Below are 19,500 nucleotides of genomic sequence, written 5' to 3' on the forward strand. Positions count from 1 at the left end.
GAGGGTCCAAAAAAGAGGTGCAGAGTGTTTAAGTGCAGCACAGTTTGCTTAGCTTTGTAGTAGGTAGGTCATTTTATTTGGATGCTGAAAAAGCGTGGGCACCCCTTTTCTAGATATAGTATTTGGTTGGTCTTTATTAGAATTGGATCAGGTGTTTTTCGCCCACATAATGGGTGTGGTGGTCTTAAAAAGGTCTTTAAAAAGTCTTAAATTTGGGGTAGTCAAACCTGGGGATACAATGGTAATGAAATAAATGCTACAGGTTTGAATCTAATCCAGGTGCCGCCCAGAGGCTTGGTTTAGTTAAGATGGCGCTCGATGGTGTATTTATGCGGGTTGATGTAAACCAAAACTTTTATGAAAACAATGCTTTGTGCACGATGTTTTAGCTCCTGAGATCAGGCTTTGACAAGGAGGTTTGGTCCCATAAACAAGATCCATGCCAAATATCTTCAGTAAACACAGAATAGCTTTAGTTTATGGAGTGGCATTAGCAGGGAGGCAGGCAAAACAAGTCCAGACAGTACATATATTTTAACCACGGAGAAAGACTGCAGAGGGAAAATAGTACAGCATTTCACTGGGGGTAGTTTGGATATTTTGGGAGGTGAGAATCTGCTTCTGCACAGCTGAACAGGACTGTGTATTTAGTGTGAATTCAACTCTCACACCTCACACGTAAACAGAAACAGCACCAAGTAAACAATAAGAGACTGTATTTGTTTTAATAGACTCTGAGGAGCTGTTAAATCAGTGTTACAGGGTTAACCGTGAATCAGCTCATTCCTCTGTTACTGCTGACAAAACACAATATAACAGACATGTGCAGACAAGACTTACCAAAAAAGGACAATCTTAAGCTGAAATTCAATCCATATTTTTGTGGTGTAACAGGTATGCATTGCTGCGTATGTGTAAATGAAGTTCTGGTAGGTGAAGTCTGGCTCCTTTGCTGGCATATTTGGTTTACTGGTATAGCATATTTTGGTTACACAAAGTATCTAAGCCCAGATATTAACTGATACTAAATCTTGTGTGGACAGTAGAAACTCATTTGAAAAAGTATTGATACTAGAAAACTATACTCTGTTCAGTTTATTATTTGCCATTTGAATAAGGTGAGCAGACGTCCCTATTAATCCGGGACTGTCCCAGTTTTGAGCCTGTGTCCCTTGTCCCAGCAGATTTATCCAAAACCAGTGATTTGTCCCACACGAGACATGTCCCAAGTGTCCCTATTTTTAATCGATTTGACAGTAAAGAGTAAAGAGAGGCATACATACAGAAAAGCTGCTTAAAAACGACCAAAACACAAAGAAAATGTGACTATACTGACACACGTTAGTCATGAATGGGCCAAGTGCAGAACAGTTTTCCTTAATTACGCACTTGTTTCACAATTTTATTATTACCAACCTCTCCAAACCGGGGGTGTCCCAGTTTTTTTTTTTTTTTTTTTTTTTTATCTGGTCTTCCTAACATTTGCAGTATAATAAACACATTAGAAAGAGGGTGTGAGAAGCCCAGAGTTCACAGCATTCATTCACCCATTCAAACAGACAAAATGAAAACATATGAAAACACAAACCACATAATATAAACATATTTTAGCCATAAGAGGTTTGGGCTTCATCTTTACACCAGAACTAGAATAAGACCACAGTTTAGGAGAAAAGACAGTAGTATTTTTTCTCTGTGAAAATATGTTTCTGTCATCAGTGTGGTAACAAAATCAGTATCGAAAGCAGAGAGTCGAACAGAAGCTTGACATTTTAACGTGACAAGACTATAAAAATATAATATGACCACTGTTTACAATGACAGTTCGAAGGCTAATTCCAAGATAATTTTTTATATAATGCAATGTGCAGCTGTTGAAACTGACATCAAACTGGAAGTCTATAGCAGATATTTAAAAATCAGAACTTACAGTAAAAAAAAAAAAAAAGTTCAATGAACACTGCAATTCTGTTTTGAACCAATAGAAGGAGCTAAGAATGAAACTTCACACTAAATAAGATTTTTTGTGTTTGTTTTACTCTTAAGAACATTCAATTCATTTCTGTTTTAACATATCGATTACAGATTAGTGCTGTCAATAAACTCCATTTCAAACTCCATTTCGATACTTCGGAATTGACCAGATTTTCAAAACCAATTCCACAATGATGATAATAATAATAAAAACACTCTTTATTTAGACAATAGAATGTGATTTTTGACATTAAATCATAGTACTTTCTTTTCTATTCCCATTTAATCTTATATCCGTGTAATCCCTCAGTGGTCCAGGTAGGTTCCATGGGCGTACACTTGTCTATGTGCTCTTTTTTTTTTGTATCGATACATGCTCTAGTTTCAATACTAGTTTTAGTATCGATTAGTATCTGGTTTTCATATTTTTGACAACCCAGCTACAGATGTTGTGAGTTGTACTGAGTTGTATAGAGGAACCATATGGAACAGTGGTGTGTATTCATATGGGCCTGTCTCTATCCCTGGATACTGTCTACCCACAATGCCTCTGGTCTGGTCTCCTGCGCTGTGTCTCCGTGGTAACAAACCTGGGAATGTCAAATAGCTGACGCCCGCCACGGTTATTTGAACTAAAGAGGCTCCACTGACTTATATGAGCTGTATTTGGAGACTTTATATTGTCCTGTGCATTTGTCCAGGACCTAGCTCCAGATTTGGACTAGTTCTTGGTCAGGACTCAGGAGTGTGCTCTATATTATGAGGAGGATTATTTTAAACTGACAAAATAGCGAAAAAGGATCACAAAGAGCGGGTCAATACGAACATTTTAAGACCAAAATGACGAGGCTCAGTGTAGCAGTTACAGAGAGAAGAGCCATAATATTCCAATGTAAGTCAACAGGAGCCAAAGTCAGTAGGAGCCGGAAGAGCCTCATGTGAACTTCCTGTTTGGAATGCTGTGGCTAGTGCGTTAGCTATGTCCATTTATACATACGGTTAATGTGGAGTGTTTTTGTCGTTAGTTTTCACTTTTTGTTTACAACTGTCTTAACTGTCAGTTTGTTTTGCTTATTTTTTCTGTCTGAGCCTAATGTTTAATCACGTTTAAGAGCAATTTTGTTACAGAGACTTAATAATCCATTTTATTTATTGTTTTGGTTGTGTTTGGTTCAACAATGGTTTATTCAAGTGCATTTTTTTAACAAGTCCTTGCTGTAAAACAGACTACATTAGACTATTCTTATGTTAACAAGTCTATTTTATTTAGACCTGTTGTTTTTGGTTGTCTGTGTTAAATGTTCTTTAGAAAGTAAAGTTTATTGATCTTTGAAAGGCCGTATTTGCATTTTTATTCCATTGTCATTATATTAGTTGAAACTGGTTTTAAAATGTTAATATCATTGTTTATCACAATCATTTCTTGGTCAATTAATCGTCCTGCAAAATCTGTTACTGTTACAAGCCCAGCCAGAGGATTAGCCTCAACACAAAATAAGATCCCATGCTGCTTGAGAATCGAACCTGGGGCCCTGTTGCTGTCAGGCGAGAGTTCATGCCAAAGGGTATGCAATTACTCAAAGAATAAAGCTGACAGTGTTTTGAAATGCAATGGTTATTTTAAAGGCCATATACCGTATTTTCCGCACTATTGGCCTCCAACCCCATCAAAAAACGACTGCGCGCCCCACAATTCAAAGCGCCCTATACACGAATCCACTCGGGTGTCCCAGCATGACTTCAGTAAACTACAAAGCCGCACCACCCACAGCGCACGCAAACACACATGGAGCAGACAGTGACCGCACAACGAAACACACCCACAGACACACTCATCACTCCACGCCGACAAGGAACGGAACGGAGGAACAAACCTAAAAAGCGAGTGCAATGTGCCACTTCTAGCCACAACTGAACAACTGAGTCACTGCGAACATGCCGACAATCCAGCGGTCCCAGACAACACCCTTCCTACACGTCACAACTGAACAAAGCCGAGCGTCACCGTGAACGCGACAAACTAAGTCCAACTGAGCCATCGAACTCTTGTGTTTCATTTAAAGTCCAGTGCGGTTTATTTGTGAAAAAAGTTTGAAAATAGACCATTCTATGACAGCACGCCTTATAATCCAGAGCGCCTAATAGTGCGGAAAATACGGTATTAACCAAAATTTACTTTCTTGTGAGCTTTAAGCCATTTTATAATATTGTTACCTCCTCAAAAACATATCTGGAGTTGTGATTTGTTTTATTCAGGTTTGAGTAATCCTGTATTATTAGTCTGTGCACATCTCCAAAGCTCAAAATGCACTGTTCCATCTTGTGATGTCATGAAACTGTAGTTTTCAAGTTAGCAGCTACCTTTACCTTTTTGTTCAGTAGAGATTGGCAATTCCAGGGCTAAATCATACAAATTATTCTAGTGTATGTGCCATTTAAAAACACAGTGGAGTCTGACATCTTTTTGTTGCCATGAGGATGTTATTGCTTTGCTGTAGAAGATCTCACAATATGCGGTTAAACGTATCTAACTCAATGGAGACAAGCATGTGTATGACGTCACTTATAGGCCAAGTCAGATCTGTGGAAAGGTGAAAAGCATACTGAGGAACATTCTAGGCAAAGCAATAACATCTCCATAGTGACAAGCAACTGGCATAGTCTTAAAATGTTGTCAAGACCAAATCAACACAAAATACTTACATTTTTGATTACACTTTCTTTTTGAAGGCTCACCATAACTTCTCAGCCTAATTTTAAGTCTAGACATCTGCAAAGCAACATAACCATTTCTTGGATTGATTTATTGATTTGCGAGTGGTGATTTGAACAGTCAGTGATTTGTGCGTTTCCGTTGGTGGTGGGTTGCACAGATGTTGTCTTTGAGCGTGGTTGGACTTCCTGGCCCCACACCGGCCTGTCTGGGGGGGGTATAGAGCTATGTTGTGAGAGAGATGACGTCATTGTGCTGAGAGGGTCTGCAGACTCGAGCCGGAGAAGAGTCTGGAGGAGAGGCGGTGATCGGACGCACTAGAGACAGACATGAGAGCCCCGGAGAGAAGAGGAGAGGACACATCTGCTGTTTCAAAAAGAGGAATTTACACTGGGTTACACATGATGGACCAGACTGTTCATTATGATGGGGCAAGATTCAATTATTTTATTTTTTTAATGTTAAAATAAAAGACACCAAACAATATATTTTTTCGAAAACCACCTTCTCTCTCTCTCTCTCTCCCTGTCTCTCACCCTCCCTCCGGCTCTCCAGTGGACCATCCCCACTCTCTCTCCCTGTCTCTTCATCTCTCTGTTTATCTCTCTCACTCTCTCTTTGAGTCTGCCTCTGCTCCAGACTCTATTCATTCCACCACTTTACCGCGTTATCTGTCTTCATCTCATCTCCTGTCGCCTCCTGCCATCTCCTCTCTCTCTCTTGCTGCCCTCCCCCCTCTCCAACCCTCTCTCTCTTTATCTCTGCCCCCCTTCCCTCTCTCTCTCAACCCCTCTATTATCTGTCCGTTCTTTCACCCGTGTCTGCTTGAAGAATTGGCACAGTCATGTATTTTGGGCACCTTGGGCTTTTCAGACATCCAGTGTGTTTTCACCTGCTCTGCATCTCCACAAACCTGACCCTTTTTTGGCCTGAAATAAGGCCTTCCTCTGCTCACCTACATAGAAATGTTGTTCCTTTGGCTATAATCTTCCACAGTATAGCATTAAATCTCTTCATCTCCATGAAGAATGTTCCAAAGTTTGGTTTTGACTTGCTACTTCCATGGAATCATGCAGGTGACTTTATATGGAGTAAGAAAGCTTTCAGAAATGTTTGTGTGCATAGGATAGAAATCTGTGCATATTAGAGAAGTACATGCATATTTTGCTGTATTTGAACATACAATAAATATCCGTAAACTCTCGAATGAGTCCAGTCATACATGAAATGTATTGTGTGTAGTTTATCCATCAGAATATGAAAAGAAAAGTTACAACATCGAAAATTACAATCACAAAATGAAAATTTACTATTATGCTTTTTTCAGTACGAATGATGATGATGATGATGATGATGATGATCGAGATGGTGGACTTTTGCACCACATACAGACTAAACCAGGACTGAACCAGGACTAAACCAGGACTAAAACAGAACTAAAACAGGACTAAAACAGGACTAAACCTCCAGAAAGTGTCACTTTAAACATATTAGACCCAGCTGCTTATCAAAAATAGAAAGACTTGTGAAAACATTTTTTTTTTTTAAAGTTATATACTACAAGTTCAATCATTTATATCATTTAAACTGCAGTTTTTCAATTTGTTGTGATCCTGCTGCACTCCTTGCAGGGCTAGAGTTAGACTAAACTTTAACCATAAGGGGTCAGTAAAGGAGGATTTACCTTTGTAAACAGCCCTTTCAAGGTGATATGTGAAGCATTATAGCCCTAAATAAGAACAAACCTTTGTTCTAAAATAATTCAACAGATTGGATTTAGTGCTGAGTCAGTGTTTTATCACTGGGACTCAGATGTTACAGTTGGAGCTGTCTCTGAGGCGTGTGCTGAATCTGAGTCATGCCCGCCTCACTCACAGTTTCTTGTGCAGATTCTGTGGCACACGGGCATCCTTCTGCTCGCTGTCTCTGCCAACGCGGAGCTCAGAGACACATATGCTCCTGCCTGTGTCTGTCAAGTTTATCACTAAGAGAACTGTTTCACTTTTTTACATATCTGGAGTTTGTACAGACGTTTGTACAGATCTTAACTACAGGGTTAGCAGTTTTTTTGCAGGTTCTGTTGTTTCTGGTTGAAATTATGATGCTTCAAGAATATCAGCCTTTGCAGTTTGCTTGCTGTGTCCATTTGAAGGTCCTATATTACACAAAATGGATTCTTGTGAGCTTTAAGTCATGTTATAATGCTGTTTCCTCTTCAAAAAGATACCTGGAGTGGTGTTTTGTGTTTGAATAATCCTTTATTATTAATCTGTCTACAAGCCTAAAGTCTTGAGTCTAAAGCTCAAAATGCTCGGTGTTGTGTAGTAGTAGTTTTAAAGTTGACAAATGGTAATTCCCGAGCTGAAATCATCCAAATGAGTGAATGGAGTGTATGGAGTTTAAAAACAAAGTGGAGCATTTCCTGTATTGCTATGAGTGTTTTCAGTTTGAGAGAAGAACACAGCTTAAATATGCAGTGTTTGTATGTTAAACATGTGTGAATGAAACAAAACACAACTCCAGATATGTTTGTGATGAGGCAACAACATTATAATGTAGATCAGAGAATTGTGCGAGTAAGCTTTCAAATTTGACTTACATTTTTACCATGAAAACACATGTACATGAATACCCCACGGACAAAATAATGAAACACCAGTGCACAGACTCATTTGCAGTATAATGTCTCTACACTACTCTATGACCTGCTCTGATTACACGCTGAGTACATATACACAAACACTACTGCACACTTAACATGCACGCTCCTCTCTGTGTATTCTTACGGGACTCATGCTGAGCTCCTCTGAAGATTATAAACCAGAGAGAAAATCTGAGCCATGCAGATAAAAGGCGTTTGTGAAGGCAGCTGCTGAGGTGTGGACTCTAATCTTTAACATGAGAAAGAGACACACGGGCCAGCTACAAATGTGTAAACACCACATGCATAATTTAGAAGCATCTAGAATAAGGCTGGATAATGTGCAAAATATCATTCAGAAAATTCATATTACTAGACCATTAACAATAACATAGAAGACGGTTTGAAAAATGCGTAGTTTCAAATAATTATTATTACACTGGAATATTGTTAGATGCAAATTCAGGTTTATAGGGGCTTGGTACTAGCACAGAAAGAGGTTAGAGTGACATCGTGTGGCCGCTTTATGGAACTCCAGTCTATGTAAGGATCATTATATCACTATTTTTTTCATGTAAGTAAAAACAAGAGATGGATAAACCGGCAGTAGTCTGTTCTATTTTATCCTATTAAAGAAAGAAGAAAAGAGAAAGGTTGTGGAGAGAGCATCTGGTATGAAAACTCACACTCTCAGTCCCATATATTTTAGATCATCAAAACCAACAAAAAAAAAGAAAAAAAAAAAAAGGAAAAAAAGGTCATAATAACATTTGAATAGAGTCAGCGCTTCTTTTTTATGTAACGCTATGGCAGATATAAAGCTTTCATATCAGCTCTGTATAAGCTCTGTGTGTGTGATGTGGGCTAATCTTTCCCCTGTCGAATAACACAGACACAGAAAGACGTCAGCAAAAGTGTGTGCATCATTTAGTATTAAAAACCACACACACACGCACACAATCACACGTGCACGCATTTTGGGTTTCCGTGCTTCTTCGGGACATTACTTTGACATACATTTGTTTCCTGGAGATTGATCCTAATTAAGGATGTAACAATCAAAATATTGTGCTATCGTATCATCAAAGTTCTCACAATAATATCGTGGACCATTACAATATATCGAATTACAAGTCTCTTTGCTTAAATTAAGAGTTATGGTGCAGCAATAGCTAAAAACAGAAAGAACAAAACAAAAAAACAAACAAAAGCAAAACAGAGGGAACTACATAGACCATGATCCTTTGCTCCGTTTCAGTGTAGACTACAAGAAGAAATGACAGTTCTAATCACTTTTAAGTCTTAGTTGTTTGGATTAAGTCTTGTCAAGGCATTTTAAGAGGGAAAAAGTAGCATATTTGCAGTTTTGTTAATCTCCACAAAATATCACAATAAATATCGTACCGTGAGATGTATATCATGAAAACATCGTACAGAGAGAGTTAGATATTGTTACATCCCAAATCGTGAGCCTCCCCACCATATCGTGAGCTTTCTGATCTACGTTATAATGTTGTTTCCTCATCAAAAACAGACAGTTGTGTTTTGTTTCATTCACACATGTTTAGTAACAAACAAACCCTGCACATTTAGGCTGAGTTCTTCTTTAAAACTGAAAACACTTTGTTCTACCTTGTGATGTCATGTGGCAATACAGAAAGTGCTCCACTGTGTATTTAAACTACATACACTACTGATCAAAAGTTTTAGAACACCTCACTTTTTCCAGTTTTTTACTGTAGACCAAAACATATTCTAAACTTTTGATTCATGAAAGTGTCCACCTTTGGCAGACATAACAGCTGAACACACTCGGGGTTCATTCTTTTTACAATAGAAATCAAATATTCTTCAGAAAGTTCTCCCAAGTCTATTACAGAAGTTCCCATAAATATGTGGCACTTGTAGGTTGCTTCACTCTTCTGTCCAGTTCATCCCAAATCAGCTCGATGGGGTTTAAGTCTGGAGACTGTGCTGGACACTCCATGTGTTCAAGCTTTACCATGTTGTTCTTTTTTCCTGAGGTAGTTTTGGCAGAGCTTGGACTTGTGTTTTGTATCTTTAATCTTTTTTTTTAACCTATGGATGTTCAGTTCTTACCTTTGTACCATTTCAAACTATTCATTGGACTTGCACAACTTGAATTGCATTAACTAACTGGACAAATTAAGGTGTTCTGACCAGTATGGTGCACCTTCACTAGAATCAAATCCAAAGCCAAATCTCTACTGAAATAAAGGTAAAAGGCAGTTGTAGCCTGTAGATCTTTGGAGATGTAGAAAGACGTATAATAAAGTGTTACTCAGACATAAGTGAATGAAACAAAACACAACTCCAGGTATGTTTCTGAGGAGGTAACAACATTATAACAGGACTTAAAGCTCACATTAGTCAATTTTGCGTAATATAGGACCTTGAAACCATACAGAAGTACGTCATAGGGACCTGATTTTTGTCCCCATAAGGTAGGCAGGTCCCCATTATGTGACTATGTGTAGATTTTAGTTGCCATAGTGTCATAAATACCCTCCAACACACACCTCTCTTCCTGGATGTCATTTTGTGTAGAAAAAAAATGGACTTTATAACTCCGCTCAAGCTGATCCTCTCCTGGCTCCATCAGCAAATGATACACGCCCATACACACCAACACAAAACACACACTCTGAACGCACACTAAATACACACAAATGCGTCTTTACTCCCTGAATCATCTTTCTGGGTTTATCCTGTTCTATTTTTAGCCTCGATGTGTGTAAATGCGCAGTTAGAGTGACTGTTTCGGCTCAGCGAGGGGTTTGTGGTTTTACTATGAGCTGTGGAAACATCTGGATTTCAGCTCCATCTGAATAAGAAGCTATTTATAACTTCATAGAGAGCATTCAGGCTTATCTCAATGCTCTTTCATGGTTTTTTATATAAGGACAGTCAACCCAAGCCAGAAATAGCTGTCAATAAATGGAACAACGCTGATTTATTGGTGTACTATGTCATGTTTTTTTGCGAAGGAGGGTGTCATAAGTTTAATGCAATTCATGGGTTTCAGCTTCCTGTTACGTGCAACATTTTGAGGGCTCCTTCCTGTTCAACAGATATAATATTTTGTTTTAATTAAATTGTTGGTCACTATGGTAACCGTCCTACATTCTCATCATCCTTAAACCCACGGATAACCTACATCTCCATGGAGACAAGTCAGTGGCAGGTAATGCCATACGATTTTCCCTTTTTTATCCATCATATTCTGAACATAAAGGTGCATTATGTAACTTTTTGGTTGGGGGTTCGTCACCTGCTTGTTTCTATAGATGTGTCATTGCTCTCCTGGGAATGTTCCACAATATGACATTAAACAACTCGACCTTACATTTATTCAATTACTGCCAGTGTTAGTATTTTATTATAGCTCAAATACCTAAAAAAAAAAAAAAAAAACAGGCATTCTGACTGTGAGCGGGGTTGCATCTCCACAGATCTGACCTGTAACTTGGTCTGGTTTGATAGAAAGGTTTAAAACCATACTGTGAAACATTCCAGATAAAGCAATAACGTCTCCATGGAGAAAAGCATTTGACAGACCCAACACCAAAAAAGTTACACAATGCACCTTTAAAGAGCCCGTATTAGGATATTTTCTGTGTTAATAATGTTGTTTCTTCATCACAAACAGACCTGGAGTTGTGTTTGTTTCATTCACACATGTTTAACACACAAACTCTGCATATTTACGCTGTGTTCTTCTCTCAGACAGAAAACACTCTGTTCCACCTTGTGATGTCATGTAGTAATACAGGAAGTGCTCCACTTTTGTTTTTATTCTCCATACACCTTCACTAGAATCGTTTGGATCTTTTCAGCAGTGGAATTGCCAGTTTCTACTGAACTGAAGGTAAAAGGAACTGTTAACTTGAAAATCACTGCTTCGTGACATCACAAGGTGGAACAGAGCATTGTGAGCTGAGATATAGACAGATTAATAAACCAGGATCACTCAAACATATGCGAATCAAACAAAACACCGCTCCACTTATGTTTCTGATGAGCTAACATGGCTTAAAACTCATAAGAATCAATTTTGTGTAATATAGGATCTTTAATGTAACCAGTCCACTATCAGTCACATACTTATTTGCACTTTCCAATAATTGCAGTTCGCTCTCATCCAATAGAGGTCGCCATTGTCTTCTGTCTGACTCTGAGTCTGTAGGTTATGTGTTAAGTGTTGACAAAGACAATGCTATGATCTTATTCATCTCTGCAGCAGGTGCCAGTGCAGAGACGGACACCAAATTATTCATTAATCTCTTTGACTTGATGTATTTATTCATTAATCTTTTCAAATACCACCCCATTTTATACTTTACAACTGATGTCATCAACATTGCCTCTGGGTGTGATACTAACGGTAAACACTGCTCTGTCTGACACATGTTAGACTTTAATCTGAGCTTTATTTTAACACAATCTGACCAGACAGTGCCGGTTTAGTTGGAACTACAAGAGGTGAGCTGATTTGTGCTGTTAAACAAGTCTCTCACACATACAATTACTGTCACAAGCTAGCAACATTAACCAGAAAAAGGCTCAGTTAGTCACTCTGACCTTTTTTGTTGAAAATTAAACTCCTAAACAGAATCATGAATGCTCATTTTATTCACAGGCTCCTGAAAATGTGTGTGTATGTGTGTGTGGTTTTTATCTTTTTAGCTTTGTATTTTTTTTTTTTTTTTTTTCTTACAACTTTTTGCTTAATGTGTGTATTGTGTCACCATGGTAACTGTTGAACATTCCAGCGTAGAGATACATGGAGTATATCCCCAGGGTGATGTCACTGCAAAGTATCATTCCCTCTACCCTCACCTTTGGATTGCCTTGACACACAACTGTATATGTCACTGTACTGTAAAAGATGCTTGTTTTCATCAATGGCATTCCAGACAAACCAATAATATCTCCCTGGAGACAAACAATAAAGAAGTTACATAGTGCGTCTTTAAATGAACTGCATATAAAGTAATAATAAAAGCAGTACATGTCAATATCTTTTGTTCAGTTTTTAATACAAAATCAGTGTTTGTAGCTTAAAGTTGTATTGCAGATGTATTCTGTAACTTTTCCGGTGGAGGGTCAGGCCAAGTTTTATTAGGTATTTTTGAACAACAAAACCACCTTGAATGGCATAATTATAAGGTAGAGCTGTTTAATGTTGTATTGCGGAACATTCGAAGCAGAGCAATGACATATCCGTAGAAACAAGCAGGTGACAGACCCCAAAACAAAAGGTTATATAATGCGCCTTTAAAATGAATAAAATGAAATATATTTTTGTAACACTTTTGACAGTTTTTGTGGATTTAGTTTTTGCGTTCTGTGATTCTCTGTCTCGTCTTGTGGTCCAGACTGCCGCTCTAATCACTCGTCTCTGATGCACCACCCTGTATGTGGACAGAACATTTTTGTGGTTGTGTAGCTGTTAGTGCTAATTAGCTCTGTATCTGTCTGGTTCAATCCACAGACTTTTTATACTAAACAGCCGTCTGTGAAAGTCTAAAATGGACTCATATGTTCCATCTCAGCTCAAAGGCTTCATCCTTTTGGCCCTTGGCAGCTGCTGTAGTTCTTGTTTCCAGATATTTCTGAAGAGGAAGGAGTGATTTTAATATCAGCATCTGGCAACAGTGTGTCACAGTCTGTTTGTAACATTCACTGTCCCAAATAAGTTTAAGAAGAAATACTTTGTCTACTTTGTTTAAAGATATTTGTTTAAGTATTACATTTAATGCAGCTGTTACTACTACTACTACTGGTACTACTACTACTGGTACTACTACTGGTACTACTACTATTGTTGGTACTACTGCTACTACTGGTACTACTGGTACTACTGGTACTACTACTACAGGTACTACTACCACTGGTACTACTACTGGTACTACTACTATTGTTGGTACTACTACCACTGGTACTTTTACTACTACTGGTACTACTACTGGTGCTACTGGTACTACTGGTACTACTACTACTGCAACTACTGGCACTATTATTGCTGATGTTACTACTACTACTGGTACTGCTACTACTGCTGATGTTACTATGGTACTACTACTACTACTACTACAACAACTACTGCAACAACAACAACTACTACTACTACTACTACTACTACTACTTGTACTACTATTACTGATGTTACTACAACTAGTAGTAGTAGTACTGTTACTGGTACAACTATTATCACTACTACTGCTACTACTCTACTACTAATTCTACTGCTATTACTACTACTATTACTAATACTACTACTTCTAAGGCTACTACTACTACTGCAACTACTGGCACTACTATTGCTGATGTTACTACTGCTACTACTCTACTACTAATTCTACTACTTCTGCTACTACTTTTACTTCTACTACTGCTACTACCGTGCTATCTCGTCACCATGGGGTTTACACATGTTTAACTTTGGCTTCAAGTTCAAACAGAGTAGAGTTTTTATGATGACAGCAGTATACTAAAAACAGGCTTTTATTGAATGTGCCCTAACTACAAAAGAACCACAAACCCTTTATAAAAATCCAAAATGAGCTGTAATATGTTTTTATTTTTAAAAGTGCTAGCTCAGGATATTGTGTAAAAAATCGAATTACTCAGAAAGTTACATCATTTGGTAATTTATTGATTCATAATAACCAACTCTTAGGAATTACTGACAGTCTTAAAGGTGCATTGTGTAGCTTATTTTATTGCTTTGTCTGAAATGTTTCACAGTCATGGAAACCAAACCGGACCAAGTTACAAGTCAGATCTGTGGAGAGGCGATCCAGCTCACAGCCAGAATACCTGTTTTTCTAGGTATTTTTGAGCTCTAAAACCAACTGTAATTGAATAAATGTTGAAAAAAGTTGAGCTGTTTAATGTCACACTGTGGAACATTCCAGGAAGAGCAATAACATATCCATAGAAAGTTGTTTACGCTTTGTATGTTTTCAAAAGCCAAATCTATTTTACAGCAAAAATCTAAATAATATACCTTCTCTTCTCGGTGAAATCCACTGTTATATTATTTAATTTAATTTATATTTTATATTTATATTGATAAGATGGCAACTAAAAGAATATCTGTTTTCACAATGAATCTAAATCGAAACTTCTGGGTCACTTTTACGCAAGTTGGTTTTTACTTTAGCGACAGCCCGCTTGTGTTTGCCTGTTTCGACATTAAACCAACAGACTCCCCGTGCACACAAACCCCCGGCGCGCGCCCTCCCCACAGCTGCGTGACCTCAGACACACCACGCACGGGCTTTGGTCCACGCCACACTACAGTTCACCAGTTCGCTCCACTCGAGGTTTTTGACCTGGTTTAGTTTCTGGCAGCGCGCGCCCTTCCTCCGTTGAACGCAGAGGAAGTCGCGCGCTGATTCGGACATTGCTCCATTGTGCTGTCACTGGTTTTCTATCAGGAAAAGTCACTCTCCGCCCCCACATCCTCCTCTGCGCTCCGAAACAGCCAACTTCCAAGGAAAAGCCAACTCTCAGCGCCACACGTTTTGTTGACATTACTGACATAACGCAACATCGCCAACCAATCCGACGTCTTCTTTTACGCACGCTGTTATTACACGTAAGCCTTCCTTCCAGTTTGCCAAATCAAGTTTTTTTTTTTGGAGAGATAGTTGGTCCAAGAGGAGGAAGCCGGCGGCGGGGGACAGTCCTGGATTGTAGCGGGCAGCGGATGATGAGGCGTGGGCATCGGAGCGCGCCTTTCTCCGCTGATTTGACACCAACCCAGAGACGATGTGGAAGGAGGAATATGAAACACACTTTGACTTTTTGTTGCAGCTCCTGTAAGTTTTATTGCTAATGTTAACTTTAAGCACAGATTTGTTTTATGTTTTAACGCTAAAATAGATGGACTAGCAATATTGCGGCACCGTAACTCGTGATAATAGCGTATATGGGGTGACCAGCTCAAACTGTCGTAAAAAAAAAAACAAAAAAGGGGTACAGTTTTAGAATGTGGTGGGAAATTTAAGTTCAACATCAACACAGTGATTTTAGTTTTTATTAATAACGCACAGAGAAATTGATTGGAATTTGCTATATTGCTTTTTTTTTTTTTTTTTTTTTTTGTCCCCCCCACCAGAATTAGATGAGAAAATCTTCACATAAGCTTAGTTATCTTGTCCATAATCAAAATGTTTTTCTTTTTCTTTCTTTTTTTTTTTATTTTTTTTTTATAACTAGGCTGAATAAGAGTGATAAAGTTACACCAACCACCACAGAAAAGCATTACTATCTAAAGAGGTTAGCTAACTTATTCAATTTCAGCAGTGTATCTATTTGTTAGTTTTGAGGGGACTTCGCTGTCTCATAATACTTTTGAATGGAAGAGGATTTTTGATTGCTATGTATTTTAATTTATTTATTGGGCAGCGAGCAAATTATGATATTCCCACTGAATACACATGACATGACAACAAGCATAGTAGTACGAAGTAAAGTGGTTTGTTTCTTAATGAAACGCAAACACGATTACGTAAAGCTGTAGTCCTGGTTTGGTCCTGGTTTGATCCTGGTTTGGTCCTGGTTTGGTCCTGGTTTGGTCCTGGTTTAGTCCTGGTTTGGTCCTGGTTTGGTCCCTGGTTTGGTCCTGGTTTGGTCCTGGTCCTGGTTTGGTCCTGGTTTGGTCCTGGTTTGGTCCTGGTTTGGTCTTGGTTTGACCCTGATTTGGTCTTGGTTTGGTCCTGGTTTGGTCTTGGTTTGGTCCTGATTTGGTCCTGGTTTGGTCCTGCTTTGATCCTGCTTTGATCCTGATTTGGTCCTGATTTGGTCCTGGTTTGGTCTTGGTTTGACCCTGATTTGGTCTTGGTTTGGTCCTGCTTTGGTCCTGATTTGGTCCTGATTTGGTCCTGGTTTGGTCCTGTTTTGGTTTCAAGTTTAGTGTGTGTATTGTGCAGGTGTGAACTCATGTTATTACTTTGCCTCCAGTGTTTCACAGTATGGCATTAAGGATTCCTGTCTTCATGGAAACCAACCCAGACCAAGTTACAGGTCAGATCTGTGGAGAGGCGACCCTGCTCACAGTCAGAATGCTAGTTTTTCTTCTTTTTCTGAGCCATAAAACCACCTGTAATTGAATAAATAAGGGAGAGCTGTTTAATGTCATACTGTGGAACATTCCAGCAGAGCAATGACATATCTATAGAAACAAGCAGATGACAAATCCCCTGACCAGAAAGTTACATAATGTACCTTTAATTGCAGATATAAGGAGTTTAGTGTAGTTTCGGCTGGGTTTAGAGAGAAAAGACCAATGAAAATAAGTAGAGCACATATTTTTCTGATCATGTGTTGAGATGGTATAGACTTGTGTAGGGATGCACCAGTCGGATACTGAAAAATGTGCTGTGTCAGATATCAGATTCCAAATTCTGGTTGAATATATAAATTAATGTAATAATAATTTGTATTGGTTGTAACTGGTCCAGAAAGTCTCAGAAAGTTTAAACTTTTATTTACACAATGCTGTTCTGTAGTTACTTGAGAGGTAAATACCACACTTGAATCACTTCTGTCTTATTTTATTCTTGTTTAATCGGTCTATATTACGCTACTTTCTGATCTATGTTATAATGTTTGCTCATCACAACCAGACCTGGAGTTGTGTTTTGTTTCATTCACGCATGTTTAACACACAAACCCTGCGTATTTAGACTGAGTTCTTCTCTTAAACAGAAAACACTCTGTTCCACTTTGTGATGTCATGTGGTTATACAGAAAGTTCTCCACTGTGTTTTCAAACTCCCTACACCTTCACTAGAATAATTTTACCCTGGAATTTCGAATCTCCACTAAACAAAAAGTTAAAAAGTAGCTGTTCACTTGAAAACTACTGCTTGATGATGTCACAAGGTGGAACACAGCATTTTGAGCGTTGAAGATGTAAACAAACTAATAATAAAGAATTACTCAGACGTGTGTGAATGAAACAAAACACAACGCCAGGTATGTTTTTGGAGAGGTAACAACATTCTAACATGACTTAAAGCTCAATTTTGCATAATATAGGACCTTTAAAGGAAACAAAAACTGTTTTTTGTCGCTACACTGGTATCAGGTGGTATCAGGTGGGATCAGGTATCAGCGTTTTCTTAAAATTATAGTATCAGAATCTGTATCAGAACTGAAAAGGCTGGACCAGTGCATCCCTAGACTTGTGCACATACTGTTCTGGGGCCTATTGTGACACATTGGAAACATCAAAGCTCTCAGGCTCCTATAATGTTTGAATGGAGATTGTTTTGAGAACTCTTTTTCAGAATCTAGAGTATACAAGCCGATGAAAAAACCTACTTTGTTCTGTTGTCCTTTATGTCTGCACATAGACATTCAGGAGTGCTTTAAAAAATATACTAAACATGCACTCTGTAACTTTTCTGATTGAGGGTCCAACATTGGTTTGTCTCAATGAAAAAGTTATTGTTTTACCAAGAAGGTTTCACAGTATGGTATTAAACTTGTATATCTTATTCAGTTGCAAGAGTTTTTAGTGCCCATATAACATGAATCGTCACTCTGAGCGGGGTCGCCTCTCCACAGATTTGACCTGTAATTTGGCCTGGTGACATGTCATGCTCGTCTCCATAGGGATAGTTAAGCTAATGTGTTATTATAGGACATTTTAGGGCAAAGTGATAACGCTTCCATAGAGATAAGCGGGAAACTGACCCTTCACCGAAAAAGTTAGGCTATTTTCTGATTTTTGTTATAATGTTGTTTCTTCATCACAAACCGACTTGGAGTTGTGTTTCATTCACACATTTAACACACAAAGCCTGCATATTTAGCCTGACTTCTTTCCTCAAACTAAAAACACCCTGTTCCACCTTGTGATGTCATGTGGTAATATAGGAAGTGCTCCACTCTGTTTTTAAACTCCAAACACCTTCACTAGAATCATTTGAATAATTTCAGTTTTGGAATTGCCAATCTGTACTAAACAAAATGTAAAAAGGAACTGTTACTTTGAAATCTACCACTTCATGACATCACAAAGTGGAACAGAGCATTTTAAGCTTTGGAGGTGTAGGCGAATAATAAAGGATTACTCAGACGTGTGAATGAAGCAAAACGGAACTCCAGGAATGTTTTGAGGGAGGACAAGAGTCAATTTTGCGTAATATAGGATCTTTAACAATCGTCACTTACCTAAAGCAACCAGCTCATAACAACTCACTGCCGCCTTGTAAATTTGACATCAGTATTTTGCGTAAACCACTAATAAACACATTCTGATCTTGTGGAAGGAAAACCCCATGAAAATAACTGAATGGCCCAATCCTATAATTACTGATAATCACAGCGATGACCCTCTCTTCACACATGCACACACACGCACTCACGCACACACACACAAACATGCCACGCTTTCTGAGGAATTTTTTTTTCATTAATATCCTGGAGACTGATCCACACCTTATCCATTGTCACTACTTGCCTAAAGGTGCACTATGTAACTTTTTGGTTGGGTGTCCGTCACCTGCTCGTTTCTATGTTCTTGTTTCTTTATTCCAAATGTCATTACCTCTCTGACCTGCAGCAGATGAACTCAGACCACTGCTGTTGTTTTTTATTGTGATGTGTTTTTGTATGTCTTATGATGAATGTCGTGCCTTGTCAGAGAAAACTTTCTGTCACCCGCTTGGACAGACAATAAAGCGTATCTATTTATTGCTGCATGGAATGTTCCACAGTATGACATTAAAAAGCTCTACTTAGACAAACAGGCATTCTGACTGTGAGGAAGGTTGCCTCCCCACAGATCTGAGGTTTGGTCCCCATGAAGGTAGACAGGTTTAATACCATACTGTGAAACCTTCCAGACAAAGCAATAACATCTCCATGGAGAAAAAAAAAAATTGATGGACCCTCCACCAGAAAAGTTACACAATGCACATTACCCTCAACCATATTATAATCCTTATCGAAACTTTAAACCAGAGATCCTCAAACTAAGGTCCACGGGCTGACTCTGGTCCTCCATGCCCCTTTGACTGACCACCTGAACTGGCCCTATGAGGCAATCCTCAAAAGTTGTCATGGCCTATTCTTTTAAATTACTTTTTGGCAAATAATAACATGTCTGCATTTTGTATTTTGTTGATTT

General features: G+C 38.5%; 1 protein-coding gene across 2 annotated transcripts in view; it reads left to right on the forward strand.

Annotated features, from left to right (window-relative positions):
- psd2 (pleckstrin and Sec7 domain containing 2) overlaps positions 1-19,500 on the forward strand; it is a 104,331-nt gene that overhangs the window by 50,499 nt on the left and 34,332 nt on the right. Inside the window, exon 1 of one of the 2 annotated variants that reach the window (XM_055159391.1) lies at positions 14,694-15,178. The exons of the other annotated variant lie outside the window; for it this stretch is intronic. Within the exon in view, the coding sequence (XP_055015366.1) occupies positions 15,129-15,178 (50 nt within the window). The 5' untranslated portion in view covers positions 14,694-15,128. Of the gene's footprint in view, positions 1-14,693; positions 15,179-19,500 lie in introns of those variants that run through there. 2 annotated transcript variants of the gene reach the window in all.

The sequence above is a fragment of the Boleophthalmus pectinirostris genome, unplaced genomic scaffold (assembly GCF_026225935.1).
Source record: "Boleophthalmus pectinirostris isolate CB_2022bp ecotype Guang Dong unplaced genomic scaffold, ASM2622593v1 HiC_scaffold_23, whole genome shotgun sequence".
Lineage (NCBI taxonomy): Eukaryota > Metazoa > Chordata > Actinopteri > Gobiiformes > Gobiidae > Boleophthalmus > Boleophthalmus pectinirostris.